Source organism: Protopterus annectens, chromosome 3.part0, assembly GCF_019279795.1.
Source record: "Protopterus annectens isolate FY-2018-M chromosome 3.part0, PAN1.0, whole genome shotgun sequence".
Taxonomy (NCBI): domain Eukaryota; kingdom Metazoa; phylum Chordata; order Ceratodontiformes; family Protopteridae; genus Protopterus; species Protopterus annectens.
Window position 1 is genome coordinate 734,002,111 of NC_056731.1, and position 18,135 is coordinate 734,020,245.

The window sequence follows — 18,135 nt, forward strand, 5'->3', positions numbered from 1 at the left end:
GTATCCAGGGTAGCCTTAAACCAGGCCATACCCTTCCCTACCTTCTACCCAACCCCTCAAAACAAAGGGAAAGGCTGCTTCACCTTTGACATCCATGGGCAGCTACGTTTTTTTTGGACAGAACTCCTTCAGAAATCAAAACAACTCTTTTTCCCTATGCGGGGTAAAGGGGAAACCGTTACAAACAGCCCATTTCAATGGTTTGGCCACTGCATTTTTTTTTATTCCTATCATGGAAACTGCCCCTACTGGATCAGACCCACTCCACAGGGCCACAGCCACCTCTACAGCCTTCCTCAGGGGGTCCTCCCAAAGATTTTTTGGAGGCAGCCACTTGGAGTTCTGTACATACCTTCACAAAACACTACCACTCCCTTTTAAATTTCCAGAACAAGAGCAGGCTTTCCCACTGCGTTTTGCAGGGCATTCTGCTCAACCCAGTTTTTTGTACCTACCACCCTATGCATAGCTTTGGGATTCTACCCTTTTGGATTACGGGTTATCCCGATGAACATAGTACAGTTTTGTACCTACCATAAATGTAGATTTTGGGGCTATTCACTGCAGTCTTTCCACCCCCTTCCCCACTTGGTAAGCCCGGGGCTAATCTATTCATACCTGCTGGGTTATCCTGCTATGTTTTATTTGCTTCTTTTGAAACACTTATTTATGTATTCCCTTTCCCTTTTTGGGGCACCTGACATCTGGGGCAAGAAAGAGAAAAAATGGCGCGGCTGTGTTTTTTTATACTCAGCCTTCCTGCGCCAGAAGAAGCGACAACCCCCGGCCGGACCAAGACTTTGGAATTGCCGACGGGGGCCCGCCTGGGAAAACCCATATGTGATTACTGCAGCTGTAATAGCCCAACATCTACTTTTATGGTAGGTACAAAACTGTATTTTCTTTATCCTTCTTGCAGGTTAGCTTAGGTTAGAGGCTTTCCTTCTACCTTTCTTTCATAGGTTAGCTTTTTTAGAGGCTTTCCTATAAAAAAAAAAACCTTTAGCTATAGTCTTGTAGTACAGTGTGTTTTGGGAGACTGTATTTTTCTTTGGGGTTTGTATTTGTTGCCTTCTTTTAGGATGTCAAAAAATCCAAAGTGTTCAAAAATGTGACTCATGCTGTCAGAAAATGTCTCTGACAAAGGGGACACTTTTTTTTTGTTTCTGGCCTCCCCTTTTTCTATCTGCCAGCATTTAGTCCAAAAGTCCTGGGGGCAAAAATAACTTTTTCTTAGGGGTCTTTAAACCCCAGGATTCACCCGACCTCTCAGGGGAAACCCAAATTACCCCGGCCCAAATTCCCCCGGTTCAGACTATACCTTCTACTTTGGTTCCCTGGCACCAAAAACTATTCCCCCCGGCTCCATCAAAACCCAGGGCCACAAGAGGGTGAGGTTCCCTTTATTGGAATTGTAAATTTCCCCCCCAGTCTCCCTTGCTTCAACCAGTCCTCCTCTCACCCCCGATCCTCTAGGCTGTATCGCTTGGAAAGGGCAGTATTTAAAATGCAGGCACCCCCGATGTTGTCCCCCCTCCCCAACAGGGTTTCTCCTTCCACCCCTTTTCAATGGCCTCCAACCCAAAGAGTTGGGGCCATTTAGTTAAGTGGAACGCCCTAACCTTACCCCTTTCGTTCCCCCTTCCCCCTGGTGCGTCCAGAGGGTTGGGGGGGGGCCCTGGGGGGGGCCCGGGGTTTTTCCCCCCCGGGGGCTCTGGGGACCAAAACACCTCCCTTGGGCGAAAATTCTGGGGGGAGGTTTTTCCTCTCTGGGGGGCCCGGGGGGGGGTTTCCCCACAGAGCCCCTTCCCCCCGGGTTTTTCCTTTTCCCGGAATTTTCCCCCAGCCCAAACTGGGCATCCAGGACCCCAGGGCCCTTTGGGGCCTCCGATCTTAAGGGGCCCTCAAAAAAGAAGTCGGGGACTTACTCCCAGCTGCAGATCAGACAGATGAAAAAAGGGGCCCCCAACCCCCCTTAAATTTTCCTTCTGGACTCCTAAAATCTGGGGGGAACAAATTTAGCCCCACCGGGGATAGGTTTTACGCTGACCCCCATCCGGGGTTTTGCGCCCAAATTTGGATTCTAAAAAGGCTTGGTACCCAACGGGGAAAACTGGGGACCCCCACCCACAGCACCCAAAAACAGATTTTCTCATGTTCCTCTGCAGTCATAAGGGTTTCCTGTCTGGCACCCCCGTGGGCCCAAATTCCAAAGTTTTGGTCCCCAGTTTTGTTTTTCCCGCGAAAGGCCGGGTATAAAGGCATCCCCCCTTTTCAGTCTTTTTGGGGGTTAAGCAGAAGCGTTCGGCCTCGGCAAGAGATTTCAAAAATTTTCAACCAAGCTTCAAAAGCAAAGGGTTGAATTTTTTTTCCGATGTCAGAAAAATTTAAAATTGTTTTTGGGGAAAAATACCTCATAAGGATTTCATTCTTATTTTTTTCCCCCAGACCACGACGCCGGGTTGCCTTGGGGGTTTTAAAAGCGAAAAAAAGCGATTTCCCCAAACATTTTGAAAATTTTAAATGCCCCCGACCGACTCCTAAAAAACAAAGAAAGGGGCGGGGCCCAGAAAAGGGGGAAAAGGCCCATGTCCGGTCGCGCCCCGGGTTTTGTCCCAACCCCGGGCTACCGAGGCCCCGACCCTGGTTTCCTGAAATTCCCCAAACGGCCATTTTTTTCCCCCACAACCCTTGGGGAAAGCCAAAAACACCTGGTTTTGGGGGTTCTTCAGCCAAACGGCCCCAAAAAACCAAGCAAATCCTTTAAACCAAAAACGCCCATTTCTTAAAAACCCTCCTGCAGAGTTAAAATCTAAGTTTTATCTCAACAGGGCCCCAAACCCCAAAAAAGGGCCTAGAAAAGGGGAAAGTTTGTCCTTGTGGTTTTTCCTCGGGCTTCGAAACAAAACCCCTTTTCCCCCTTATGAGATTCGATGCTGAGGATTCCTTCCCGCCTTTTCCCCAAAGATTTCCCTTTTGGGGCCCCGGGAACATTTCCAGGGGAAGCAGGATCCCCGATCAAAAAAGGCTAAGGTTTTTTTTTCCCCCCAACAACCCTTGCTATCCCTCCTTTTTAAACTTGTGGATGATGTTTAATAAAATCTGCTAAACCGATTCTTACCTCCGCCCGCCAAACCAGATAGATTTAAGGTGCCGACTCACAAACCCTTTTAAAAAACCCTTTTCGACCCGAGACTATTCCCAGGGCCCAAAAGGGGTAAGGGCCCCGGCAAAAACCCCCCTAAAGGGATCCAGGCCTAGAAGGGGGAAAAAGGGTTTTCACCTCGCCCTCTAGCTAGAGCCTAAATTTTTTTCACATGTTAAAAACCAGAATTTAAAGTTCAAAAAAAACAAAAGTGGCCCCCTAACAGTTGAATTGAAGGGAAAAGGGATCTTTTCCAACAGGTAAACATCTTTTAAAAGTGGTTTGATTCTTTTGGGGCTTCCTTAGACAGCTGACTGGGCTTTAAATGCTTTGGGTTAAAGGGAAAAAACTTGCCGATCATTTAAAGCAAAATTTAAAGCCCCTTAAAAGGAGTCCCATTTTTCAGAAGTTAAAAAAAATGGAGGGAAAAGGGAAAATCTTCAACGGGAAAGATTTCTTACAGGTCCCGCCCCAGAGCAGAAATTTGGGCCCAAAAAATTTGGGCCTTTCCGCTCACAGACCCAAGGGAAAAAGGCCCCAAAAGGAGGGAAAAAACCAAACCTTTCAAACCGACAATGGGGCATAACCGAAAGGGGGGGGGAAACAACCCAAAATCAAAGGCAAACACAATGACTTCCTCGTCCAAGCAAAATTTTTCAGCCCCTTGGGGGAAAATTAGCCTTTTCAAAAATTTTCCACAAAGGAAAAGGGTTAACATTTTTTCCAAGGTACGTTCCATTTTCCCCACCCTTCCCCAAAAGGAAGCCAAACCTGCCCAAAAACAATGGGGGAAAGGGACAAAAAAAATTACAAGAGCCTTTGGTACCTGGGGGCAAGGCCAAGGATTTTACTCAAACTCTTTCTAGTCCCCCCAAAGGAACTTTGGGGACCCATTCTGACCTTTCAAATTTAAACACCTTCTAAAGTCCCAAATTCAAATGCTAAAACCCACAGCACTTCTTCCCCTGTTTGGGGAAGAAAGGGCTGTAATTTGGGCCCCAAGGAGGCATACCTGCAGTCCTACAACAAAATACCTGTTTCTTGCAGGTTTAACCCCTTACCCAAATTTTTTGCATGCCCTTTGGCTTATCTCCGGTTTCACAAAATGCCTGGCACCCGTAATTGCACTGCAGACAAAAAGGGGAAACAAATTACCCCTACCTGGGGGACTGCCTCACCAACAAAAGCAAGGACACCCTTTTCAAAGGCTTTTGTAAAAAACCTGGGTACACAGTAAAAAAAAGTCAAAACTATACCCCTCCAAAAGACTTCCCGGGGGATTGAATAAAACCCCGATGGCTTTCTACGCCCGAAAACAAAAGCTCTCTTTAAAACTGGCAACAAAGACCAACTCCCCCAAGAAAAATTCTGCAGGCCTTGGGCTTCATGGCATCTTTCATACTTTAATTTTCAAAACTGCATATGAGGGAAATTACAGTGGTACCTAAAAGAATTTAAAAAGGCCTTTAACAAACGGGGGACAGGGTTAAAAACAGAAAAAACCAAAAAAAAAAAAAAAAAAATAAAAAAAAAAAAAAAAAAAAAAAAAAAAAAAAATTAAAAAAAAAATGAAAAAAAAAAAAAAAAAAATAAAAAAAAAATAAAATTTTTTTTTTTTTTTTTTTTTTTTTTTTTTTTTTTTTTTTTTTTTTTTTTTTTTTAATTTCCCCCAAAAAGGGCCCCCTTAAAACCCAAAGGAGTTTTCCTTAAAAAGGGGGTGGGCTTTCCGGGCCCAAAAAAAGGGCCAGGTTTTCCCCAAACCCAGGCTTAAAACCCCCTTCCCAAAAAACCCCCTTTTTTTTCCCCCCCCCAAGCAAAAAAGGGGGGCCAAACCAAAATTTCCCCCCGTGGTACCTAAAGAATTTATGGTCTCAACACAGGCACAGCTTAGAAACAGAAATACCACTAATCCCATGCTTAAAACAGGAGTTCCTATGGTGGGCTCGGGCATGCCAGTCAAACCCAGGCTTACCCTTCCACAACTTTCGAGCAACCCAAACCATCACAACGGATGCCTCAGACCTAGGATGGGGGCACACATGCTGGACAAATGCATACAAGGACTGTGGACTCAGGACCAGCTGCACCTGCACATAAACCAAAAGAAATGCTGGCAGTAAAACTGGCAATCCTAAAATTCAGACCATTCCTCAAAGAAGGCCATTTGAAGATAAGGACAGACAACACCACAGTCATGTGGTTCATCAACAAACAGGGAGGCACTCATTCTACCCCTATGCAGAATGACTTTGGACCTTTGGAATCTGGCTCTCAGCTACAACATCCAGTTACAGGCAATATTTGTACGGAAAAGAGAACACCCTAGCAGACATTTTAAGCAGAACCACCTCGGATGCTCACGAATGGATGCTACACCGGTTATCTTCAAGGCCATCACAAAGAAATGGGGAATGCCACAAATAGATCTATTCGCTTCCCCACAAAATCACCAGCTCAAAAATTCTGCACAAGGACATTCCACCCACTTGCATGGAAGGTGGACTGTCTATCCTTCAGCTGGAAAGGCCTGACAGCATATGCATTCCCACCTCTTCCCTTGATGCACAAGGTACTACTGAAAATCAAAGAGGAACGTCCAAGGATAATTCTGATAGCTCCGAACTGGCCAAGACAACACTGGTACCCATTGCTGAGGAGCATGTCTCGGGAGAAAATGTGGTCAATACCCCTGATGCCTCTGATGTTAACTCAGAACAACTACAACATCATACATCCAAACCTAAAAACCTTGCAACTGACTGCCTGGAACATCACATAGCAGTAACTAACCCAGACCTTTCACAAAGGGTTAAAGACATTATCCTTGAAGCCCGCAGACCTTCATCAAGAAGGAACTATGCAGGAAAATGGAAAAGGTTCGTCATTTGGAGCACTGAAAGAGGAAAAGATGTGTCGAACATAGATATTGCTAACATTCTGGAGTACTTGGCAGAGCTTCTACATACAGGCCTGTCCTATTCCTCCATCAAGATACATGCATCAGCTATTTCAGCAGAATACAGCTTTGATCCTCCTGTCTTTTCACATCATCGACTCAGGCAGTTTCTCAGAGGGATCAAGAATGTAAAACCTCCTAGGAAACCACCATTACCAGCATGGGACTTGAATTTTGTACTAGAAAAGTTGACACTCCCTCCGTTTGAACCAGCAGCAACAGCAGATCTACAACACCTGTCATGGAAAACTGCTTTCCTACTGGCTATTACTTCAGCAAGGAGGGTTTCGGAACTACAGGCCTTAATGGCAGTGCAACCCTTCCTAATCTTCCATCAAGATAGGGTGTCCATGAGAACTAATCCTACATTTATGCCTAAGGTGGTATCCAGAGTGTCTTTAAACCAGGCAATCCACCTACCTACCTTCTTTCCCAATCCACAAAACAGAGGTGAAAGAATAATGCATACCTTGGATGTACACAGACAGTTACGCTACTACCTGGACAGAACCAAAGGTAACAGAAAACCTGACCAGCTCTTTGTAGCCTATGCAACAGGAAGGGAAGGAAAAGCAATTTCCAAACAGACAATCTCCAAATGGATAGGAAATTGCATAAGATTCTGTTACTCCTACCATGGAAAACCAATTCCACAGAACATAAGACCTCATTCTACAAGGGCTACAGCCACTACCACAGCTTTCTTAAGAGGAGTGGCAACCAAGGACATTATTGAGGCGGCTACTTGGACCTCCGTGCATACATTTGCCAAGCATTATAATTTACCTCTATATTCTAGATCCCGAGCAGGGTTTGCCACTGCTGTACTGCAAGGGATCCTGACTACACCATAATTATTATTCCTCCTCCCTAGTTTGGCTATGGTATTCTACCCATTTGTTATGACTGCAGATGCATCCATGAAGGACATAGTACAGTTTTGTACCTACCATAAATGTAGATGTCCGAACTGGATAGCATCTGCAGTCAGGATTATCCTCCCTCCTTCCCCTCTGCGGTACTCCTAGGGTATTTACCCTCCTAATAGCTAGCTGGGGGGGGGGGTCTCTTATGGTGTATTTGTTTGTATATATGTACATACATGTTTATTTTTTGTGTTTGCCTTCTACTATTTTGGAAACATTGGCATTTATCCAAACTTTAGCTTTCCAAGAGGGCAATTGGCATCTGGGGCAAGAAACACTGAGGAAAATGGCGTCGGCTGATGCCTTTATACCCGAAGACCAGCAGAGATGACGTCGGGTGGAGTGCGACATCAGCCGAAGCCGGACCCAGACTTTGGAATCTGACGACAGGACAACCCATTTGTTATGACTGCAGATGCTATCCAGTTCGGACATCTACATTTATGGTAGGTACAAAACTGTACTTTTCGGATAGTCACGCTACAGTCCATTCTACCCTTTCTGGGTCAGGACAATTGGATGTGCTCGATAGATCTTCAGGACGCGTACTACCATATCAAGATGGACAGGCACTCCAGGAGATTTCATTGCTTCTGGCTGGGAGCCAGTCATTACCAGTTCAGAGCTCTGCCCTTTGGTCTCACCACAGCCCCCAGGGTGTTCACCAAATGTATGGCAGTGGTCACAGCTCACCTGAGACATCAAGGATTCCAGGTGTTTCCATATCTAGATGACTGGCTCCTCACTGCTACTACCAGGCATCAACTTCTTCAAGCCAGGGACTACACAATCACAATCTGCTCCCAGTTAGGCATTACAATAAACTTCAAAAAATCTGCCTTGTTGCCCTGTCAATCTATCACCTACATAGGTGCAGACTTAGACACAATGAACATGTCCGCAAGGCTGCCGCCAGAAAGGGTGTCTACACTTCGTCAGCAAGTACAAATTCTGATGCAGACCAAAAGAATCCAAGTCAGGTTCGTCCTTCAAACTGTGGGTTCCATGGCCGCAGCCATTCTTCTAATCCCACTGGCCCACTTTCACATGAGGATCCTTCAGTGGCTTCTGTTCACACAGTGGTCTTTCCAACAGCTGCCCATGTCTCACATGATCATGATTACAGAAGCATGCAAAAGGCACCTTTCTTGGTGGATGGTCACCCCACTAGTGACTCAGGGAAGACCCTTCATTCAGCCCCCTCCTGTAGCCACAGTGACCACAGACGCCTCCCTGATAGGGTGGGGGGGGCATTATCACGGCAGGACAGTCCAAGGCACTTGGCAGCCTCACGAGTACCATCTGCACATAAACGTCCTAGAAATGAGAGCCGTGCTCCTAGCATTGCAAGCCCTTCAGGACTCTCTTCCTTCTGGGACCATTGCAATTCAAACAGACAACATGTCAGTGGTGTGGTACATCAACAAGCAGGGCGGAACCAGGTCCTACCCCCTGTGTCGAGAAGCACTCAGACTGTAGCAGTGGGCGATTTCCTCCCAACGTTTTCTGATTGCGACGCACATCCCTGGTAGGTCCAGTGTCATTGCAGACAGGCTCAGCAGAGCTATCCTCATGCCTCACGAGTGGTCTCTGAATCAGGAAGTTGCGGATCTTATCTTCTGCAAATGGGGACAACCTTGCTGCGATCTTTTTGCCACCCCCTTCAACAGCAAATGCAGCAACTACTTCTTCCGCTTCCAGGTCACTCACCCAGAGACGCACTAGTCCACGATTGGCCTCAGGGACTTCTTTATGCCTTTCCTCCGTTTCCCCTGATTCCAGAACTCATACAGAAAGCAATATCGTTGGGTTGCAAAACGATCCTCATTGTCCCCTACTGGCCTCAACAGCTATGGTTCCTGTTCCTGCACCATTACCTTCTCGATCAGCCCTGGACTCTGGATCCGATTCCAGACCTACTGATTTATCAATCAGGCGTGTTGCATCAATCCCTCCAAACACTCCAGCTCACCTCTTGGTTGCTCCACTTTCAACCTTAGCCAGGCTTCCCAGCATTTCCCGGCTGTACGTGAGATTATTGTCTCCTCTCACAAGTCCACAACCAGAAAAACTTGTGCTAGTAAAATGGAAACGTTTTTCTTGTTGGGCAGAGGCTAGGAACGTAGATCCCTTTTCAGCCCCAGTCCACAAAATTCTGGAATTCCTACACAACTTTTTCATTCCGGGTCCGCTTCTGCAACAATCTGGGTTCAATTAGTGGCCATTTCTAACTTCCATGTTGGTTTGTCAAATTCAAACATTATGTCTCATAAGCTCTGTAAAGCTTTTTTTAGAGGGGACTACTCTCCTTAGACCTCCAGTCAGAGATCCCCCTCCTCCTTGGGACCTTAATTTGGTACTAACTTCCTTAACTCTGCCCCCTTTGAACCAGCAGCGTCCTGCTCCATTAAGTTTCTGTCTTGGAAGACACTCTTTCTGGTAGCTATTACTTCAGCCAGATGCATCTCTGAACTTGAGGCACTATGTGTTCGTCCTCCATACTTGGTTTTTCATAAGGACAGGGTTGCTCTGAGGACTAATCCTTCATTTCTTCCGAAAGTCTGCTCAGAAAATAATTTAAACCAATCTATAGACCTTCCTGTGTTTTTCCCTAACCACACCAACAAGGCAGAGTACAAATTACACTAATTAGACATTCATAGACAATTGCATTTTTACCTGCACAGGACTAAGGAAATAAGGAAGTCGGACCAACTATTCCTTTCCTATGCTCTAGGCAAACAAGGTCTCCCAGTTTCCAAGGTGACCTTATCCAGGTCGTTGTCTTACACTATTACTTTCATTTATCAATTAAGGAACAAAGAGTTGCCTATTAAACCGAAAGGTCATTCTACTAGGGCCTTGGCCACCTCTGTAGCCTTCCAATCTAGGTTGCCCATGGATTCTATCTGTGCAGCTGCTACATGGGCAAATCCTCATACCTTTATTGCTCATTACAAGCTAGATATGGTCTCCAGGAGCAGAGCTGACTTTGGTTCCACTGTTCTGAAGAGTCTGTTCCAATGAGCCACCCAGGATTGTAGGTGCTAGGGACGCTGTCCCAAACAGCAAGAACTAAGGCGAGATAGACAACTTAACATAAAGAAGTTATGTACCTACCATAACGTTCCATGTTGTCTTCATCTCGCCTTCGTTCTTGCATCCCACCCTCCGTCCCCCTGTCCTTTTGGACCGAGAGGAGTTCTGGTTTCACTGGCTGAGTGTTCTCTGGTTTGTTTCCTCTACTGACTTAGAGAGTATGACAGGTATACTATATTTGTTTGGACAGGTTTATTCTCTGGCTATGTCTGGGGTTAGCTATTTCAAAAGAGATCTGAGTAGCTATCGCTAGGCATCATGGGATAAGGGGTAGCCTCGAGCCAGTAAACAGCTCTCGAGGTATAGAAGATGGCCGAGTCGGAGCCGAGGATCGGCTCCGATCCCAACCAGCAAGAAAGAAGGCGAGATGAAGACAACTAACGTGGAACGTTATGGTAGGTACATAACTTCTTTTTTTAGTTGGGTTAGGACTTTAATTTGTGAGTTCTCTGTGCAGCTTAAAAGTTATAGATTGGTCTAGGGTGAAGCCAAGTGTTTCTGATGTTTACCATTGGGAATGGGATTACGTTTTTAGGTCTTTCAGTATTAGGTTCATAGTTCTGCAACTTTGTGAGGAAATGCAAATAACACCTGACTTGTTTGAATATATGTTGAGTCGATCTTAGTTTCAGCTGAGGATTTGTATGACTCAATAGTAAAATGTTAGTGTAAAATACTATCGTGAGTTAGGGCAGGTCCATTGTAAGGTAATTACTAAATAGTTCAGAGCGGTAAGGGTCCTAATACAGAGCCTTGAGAAACCCCATAGATAATGGCAAAAGTGTAGGTAGGGGTGGAGTGAGAGGGACAATTGCCCTGAATGCAAAATATTGGAAGGGTGCAGTCAGCCATCCATCATCCTGGGTTTTTTTGTTTTTGTTTTCTCTTCAGTTGAAGAGAAGAGCTAGTGGAGGCTTGTGGATTTAAGTTTTATAGTGAAGTGTTTGTTTTTTGGGGTTTTTTTCCCTTTCAAAGCTAGCGGGTGGGGGGGCATGGATATAACTGACCTTTGCATTCTGGCGATCAGATTATTATAGTTTTTTTTTTTTTTTAGCTCTTCACTGGAAGAGCTACCTGGTATGGGGAGCTAGCTTGTGGTATCAGCACAGGGCATTAACTGAGCAAGCTACGCCTCTAGGTGAAGATTCCTGCCTCTTTTAATGTTGTATTGGAGTAGGGCCTGGATGCTTCTTTCCTGGAAGTAATTTTGTACTCGGGTCAGAGTATTTGCTCCAAACTCCAGTCTATTCATTTTAATTAGATGGGGTGAATGATTGACTGTCTCAATGTACCTAGCCATATAATGTAAATACTGCTGATGTAAGCTGCCTGCCAGTCACATTGTTGTAAATGTTGTTAATTGCATTGTACTAAAAGTTTTATGGAAATTGCATTGTTTGGCACATAGCCAATATTCATTGATATTTTTAAAAATCTGTTTATAAAGGAACTTTTCAGATATTTTTGCAAGGGGACAACAGTTAATGATTGACCTGTTATTATCTTTTAATTATTATCTTTTAATTATTGTTGTATTCCTACTTAACCCTGGCTTTTTAGTAATCGAGCCAGACGTATCCACAGCAAATTCTCACTTGATCGCCACTCGAAATTGGCATGTTTGCAACTCAGAAGAATGCATTTCTCTACCTCCTCTTGTTAGTGCAGCTGGGCAAGGAGTGTTCACAGTGGGCATATTTTCCATCCTCTGACAAGGGTACAATTCTTGTATGCCTTTCCACCATTCCCACCGATAACATACCTCATAACGTTTGAGGAACAACATAGATGTGCTAATTTTTGTTGTTCAGTGATGACCAAGAAGAATGTGGTAAATGGGTTCTTTCATGGCTGGATTGACATTTGAATCCACCTCAGGGCCAGGCACCTGTTGGAGAGGTAGATGAGCTTGCTAGAAACTTCTTACACTTCAAACATACTTTGACTTGTGGAAGGTTTTTGCAGCAGAATGGTATTCAGTTCCACCACGTGGATCAGTTTAAAAATAATTGTGATTTTTAACCAGTTTCTGTATGACTTGGGCCTTTCTTATGACACAGCCATGGGTATTTCTGGCGATCTTGACTTTGTAAAAGACAAAATTGTAGCATATCACTGGCTGGTGAAAACAGTTCATTAAGTACTGCATATCTGCCCAGCCTCGAAGCACCCAACTTTCTGTAAGATTTGAACTTTTTGTTTGATAGGCATGTCCATTCCTCCTTCAAGCCTGCTAGCCGACTTAACATTGATACTCACGTCTTGAAAGATGATTTTTCTGATAGTCATCAAAGCTGTTCTCAGGATTTCAGAACTGCTAGGCATTACATTTAGGTAGCCATGTCTGGTCATTCATAACATTCTGGTATCCCTTCAGATAACCCATGTTTTCTCTTGAAAGTAATTTCTAAGCTGTTCCTAACCTAGCCCATTCATCTCTTTTCTTCACTGGAGTGGAAATCAGACCAAAAAGGGCCCTTCACACTCTCCATGTGTATCACTAACTCAGGTTCTGCTTGAAGAGGTTGCACTAGTTGAAGAGTGATCTGTTCATCTCCTTTACTTTGTAGAAGGAAGGGCTTGATAGTCAGCTAGCAGACCCTTTCCAGGGAAATTGTTAAATGGGTCTCCTTTCTTTTATGATCAAAGACCAGTTCACTGGAAGTATGTCTGCTTCCTGTGTTTGCTTCAGAAGTGTCTCCACTGCATATATCTCCGTATAGTTAGTTGGTTGTGTGGGCATACTTTGTCCAGTGATCTGGTGTATCAGTACTTCAGGACTCAGCTGTCTGATTCTTTGGCTATCTTTTGACTCATGCCACTCTGCTGGATTTACTGCTTGGGATTCTTCCCTTTTGTAGAATTACCCTGGAGGGCTCTTTTTGTTAGATATAACAAAATGTGTTCTTACCATATCAGTTGATCTGTGAGGTGCCCCTATCCCCTGTATTGGATCCCTGACACCTTTCCATTGCCCCCTGTGCTTCTATAGCCCCTTCATCTAGCCTTTAGCTGCTCAAGTTCCTTTAAGGCTGGTAGGTGTATACTGGTGCATTACCTGTAGGCATTCTAGGAACTGAAGCTTTGTGTTTCTTGATTTTCTGGATGTATGGTTCACTCAGTGATTGAGGAGAAGAGGCAGACTTATGGCCTATGTCCTTCTCAGTAAGATCCCGGATGAAGTGTCATTCACTGCCATAGGGTGCAACTTCTCCAAGCGTGGTAGCTTCTTAGAAAAAAACAGAATGAACGTAAATCATCCTGTCATCAACCCCTTATTAAGAGACCCTTTTGTAGATCACCTGATACTGTAAAAATGCATCTGTTTTGTTGCCTTTATTGAGATGTAGGGAGGTTCTTCATATTCTTATGTCTGTACAGATGCATCATGTGTTTGCTTTAAGTAGACCAGAAAACCCTTATCTAGCTCAAGCTTAGTACATCCTACAGTCATTTAGTTGCATTTTCAAGAAATTTTTGCAACAACTTGATACTTTTTCCCTACTTTATCCAGCAAAAGAGCATTATATAGAGATGGCATTCAGAAGTCAAGTTTATTTTATCTTAGGCAGCTGTATGCCATGGATCATTGTTTTGGTACTGCACATCCATTTCACACAAGTCTGTCTCCTACCATGCTATCTATATATTACAATGCTATGTCTCTCATCTTAACATCGCTGTAGGTATCTGCCATAACCATACTAATCTACACATAGTAATATTGCTATCAACTTAACATCTATTTTTTTAACTGTTCTTCCTTCTCATATTGGTTTTGTAAGTCTGCCACCTGTGTATACATTAGACATTTTTTTTCACTTTTTGTACAACAGCTACAGCAAAGTCAAAGTTACTAACTGTAAACTATCTGTTTTAATCTGTGCAATATCATTATGCTTATGTGGAGCTTTTCTCCCTGATCCTCTGCTGTAAAGGGGTCCTGTTCCAATTAGATTTTCTCTGTAAACAAAGATAAATAAATTCAATTCTGACACTAGTACATTTCATCCTAATTGTAATTTATACAGTTTGAGACACTTTAGAGTAAAATAGTATGGTTTTGTAAGTGTATACGCAGTAACTAATCTTCACTAGTTGCAGAAGACAGTATCTTCTGTTATTTTTCCCTTTCTCCAGTCATCTGACCTTTCTGCAGATTTTAAATAACAGAAATTGGTGAGATATCAAGCAGGCCTGTAGGTGATGATGTGGGCTAAGAGAATTTCATCGGCGGTAGTATATGTGAGAAATGGTTTGGCGTGAGAGTATTTCCAGAAAGTTGTAGCATCCTTTCCTGCTGTTTGTTTTATAGGTAGATCGAGGATATGACTCTACCTGACATTACTTGTTCTGTTCTAATGTTTATTTTGGTCAAGATTCTAGAGTGCTGTTTTTACGATCACTCAACAAATCCTTCTGGCATGATGTTTTTACTAGGGGAAAATACCATGAAGAGAAAGGTGACTTGGATTGAATCTAAATAACATCATAAGGAATTATAATTTCAGGAGCCTTTATGAGCAGTTTTCAAATCTCATCTACCATGATGGGAAGAAATAGCCAGGGAATTGTTATGGCTAGGCTTGTATAGGCCCTAGGGCTGATAGCCTAGTACCAACCTATGAGGGCAATATGAACTTTAATGTGCAGTTTTAGAAATTCCAATACCACGTGGGCAGTAAAAGTCCCAAATAAGTTACTTACATTTGAGTTGCTGTTAATTATAAGAGGAATTTTTTTCTGTTTTCTGTTCTTATCAGATGTTTCTGTTGTGACTGTGACAACTTGAAGGGCCTTGTGGAATACATTGCGGAATGAGTATTAGAAAACGAATGAAATTTAATAGATTCTGGGTTTCTAGTGTTGTATGAGCTTAATAGACTGTGCCAGTATGTGTTCTGCTGACATGTTTTTGCATCTCTAACAATAGATTTCATTTTTATGTGATTTTAATGTTTGTTTTTCTTCTTAACATCTGCAGGGAGGAACACATTTCAGCTCTGCTAGCAATGAGAGGAGATGCCAGTAGAGAAATGAAGCAAACTATCATTGAAACTATTGATCAAAATGTGAGCCAAACTAGCCAAGACTATCCTCCAATTTTCAGAGATATCGTAGTGCCAAGTCTCTCTGTTCCTAAATTGCTAAAGTAATGACCATTAGTGCTACAGATTGAGCTTCCAAGTTTTGTTTTTGATGTTACTAAATTTTTGTTGTTGTAAAGTTACCTCTGTATCAGTTGATGACGAGTGTCTTAACTGTAGAAAAGGTACCCAAGCTTGTGGTGTTGGTTCTTGAACATTATGTGAAGTCCTGATTTGCACTACTAAAACTATAGCAGTGTACTTCTAGATTTTCTTTGTGCACTTTTTGCTGGATAAATTGAGTTTTACTGCCAAGTTTTTGTCTCTTATGATGAGTAACTTACTGCACTATGCTTTTAAGAACAAAAGTGTAATAGATTTATGTACAGAGGAGTACTTTGTACCAGAACTACTTTATCTTTGTGTAAATGTGTTAGCATTGTCAGTAAAGTAAACTATTTTGATGTCCATTTACTCTGTTTCTTTTAATTTTATACATTTGAAAAAAAAAGTTGGCCATGGTGCTGACTTCTTTCTTACATTGCACCAATCATTTGTTTCTGTACTAGACTGAGTGGTCTTTATTTAGCTATCCAACACTGAAAAGAAAAGTGAGATATTAGCTGCTTTGGGAAAAAATGACGTACCATGTTTTAGTGAGAACATTTGCATCAAGAATGTTGGTGCAGCATCTTTCTGTGCCAGGAAGTGTGCTTTAACGCTTACCACCCAGCAGCAGCCTTTCAAACCATGCAGTGACTGCCCTTGGGAAGTACATGGATGCGTCTAGTCGTGCATTCTCCCAAGCAAGAGGTATACCGCTTGTCTTGCAGAGCTTTCCATGCTCTGATTGTTGCTATTGCAACAAACCTAAGCAGCCTCCCTCCTAAGGATGAATGAGCTAGTATTGGCAACTACCTGCTATCCTCCCCAACCTGCTGCTTCCAGGAGCTGTGCCACTAGTGACACAGATTGTATAGGGTACAGCTAGGGCTTTATCCCTGTGTGCCCTGGGGGTAGGGTTGAAACTTCAATGTCTTTGTGTGGATCCATTCATGTCAACAGTAGACCACATCTTGAGCAGATCACAGTGCAGCTAGCCAATACGAAGTTTTCCTGGAAAGAGGTATGTGGCATTTGGGGGCCACGTGCATTCTAGCCCCAAACTTGCTTCCATCCCAAAAAGTTCTCCAGAACTATAAACATGGCAATGACAGAAGTCTCAGCACAAGAAAAAAACAAGTTTGTCTTTTACACATAGTATCTCATTTTCTGCACAGCAGTGACAAAAATGAGATACCTCATGTAGTGTATATATGGTGACTGTTGAGTACAGTTGTGGCAGGATAATTTATGGCATGGACATGATGGATAATGGTACTTTTCAGTATAATTGCAGAAATACTGAAGTAAGAATAACTGAATGGCAAGAAAATATATGTATGTCTGAAAGATGAAGTAGTGGTATACATTTTTTGTATATGCTGAGAGTACCACACACAAATATGTAAAAAGACTGTGGAAACCTGAGATGCCAGGATCCTCCTCCTCTGATTGATGGAATACACAAATAGTTAAACATCCTGTGCATGCACACACACATGTGCAGTGTAGAGCATCACTGGCCCACCTTTCAACAGCTCTTTGGGATGTGGTGGCCATTGGCAAAGTCCTCATATTGGCATTTCCTGTGACATATACAGAACTGAAGTAAATGCAGACCTGTATGGGCTTAACTGGATAATGTTTGAATTATGTTATGGACAGAAAGTGCAGTATATATATTTATTTATTTTCATTTTACATTTGTTGACCGGGAAATTCTGACTGGCTACATGTCCATTTTCAGTGGAGGCCCGGGGAGAAAAACTCCACAGATTAATAGTCAAGTATGAGATTTATATGTAGCATGCAAATATTCATTGGTAAACACAAGATTTAACAAGATTACATAGTTTTGAAGTTAAACAATACAGTAGTTACATAGAATGTACAGATTTTCCAGTTATAGCATTGCCTGAGGCAAACATATGTAAGAGGAGGTTGGGGTGAGATGTTAGGGTTTATTTTTGTAACTAGAAGTTGAGTTTCTCATTGGACTGCGTACACTTACAGACTGTTGGGGTCAGTATTAGCAGGTGAAATGACATTGGGAGAAGTAACAGTTCCTCACCAAAGGGTAGAAGAGAGAGGGAGCAAGGGAATAGGGAAGAGGGTGAGTGTGATTTGGGAAGTCAACCTGGCAGGGAGCAGGAGCATATCCATGTGAGTTTTAGGTGTTCTTTTAGAAGCTTTTTGAATGTAAACATTGAGTTGGCTGAGGTAACGGCAGAAAGTAATGAGTTCCATATTTTACCTATGTAGTTGAGAAAGAGGGAGTCACCTGCTGTTTTATTGCTTTTGGTCACCTTGATTAGTCTGTTATCACTAGAGTGAAGTTATCTGGGATTAGTTTGTAGTTTTATTAGGTTAGACAGTGCTAGGGTTTTATCAGGAAGTAGTAAGAGTTTATGGGCAAAAGAAAGCTGATGGAATGAGAGGAGATTAGGGAATTCAAGCCAGTTAAGTTGATTTAGTGAGTGACAGTGGTGGGCAGGGTAGTAGCAGATGTTAAGCTTGGCCATTTCAGTTTTGGATCTGTTGGTGAAGATAGGTGCTGCATTGAATAGTATGGAGAGGAGGTGAGTTTGAGCTATGGTTATTCTAGCAAGCTGGGTTAGAAATGGTTTATTTTTATAAATACTGCCCAGCTTTTTGTGGATGTTTTTAATGGTTTGATTTATATGTAGATCGAACTTGAGGTTGTTGCCCGTGGTCACTCCTAGCAGTTTAGTATGAGTGTCTGCAGCGATGATGGTCCCATCTCTGGACATGATATTAAATGAGTTCGGCATTGTGGTGGATTTGTTTGGTTTGAATAGC

General features: G+C 43.1%; 1 protein-coding gene across 1 annotated transcript in view; it reads left to right on the forward strand.

Annotated features, from left to right (window-relative positions):
- The window catches only part of EXOC3 (exocyst complex component 3), a gene marked incomplete in the record, with an annotated part of 966,706 nt that extends 951,019 nt beyond the window's left edge, over positions 1-15,687 (forward strand). Inside the window, 1 exon segment of the mRNA XM_044065090.1 lies at positions 15,111-15,687. Within this exon segment, the coding sequence (XP_043921025.1) occupies positions 15,111-15,282 (172 nt within the window).
- Between the last annotated feature and the right edge of the window lie 2,448 nt (positions 15,688-18,135).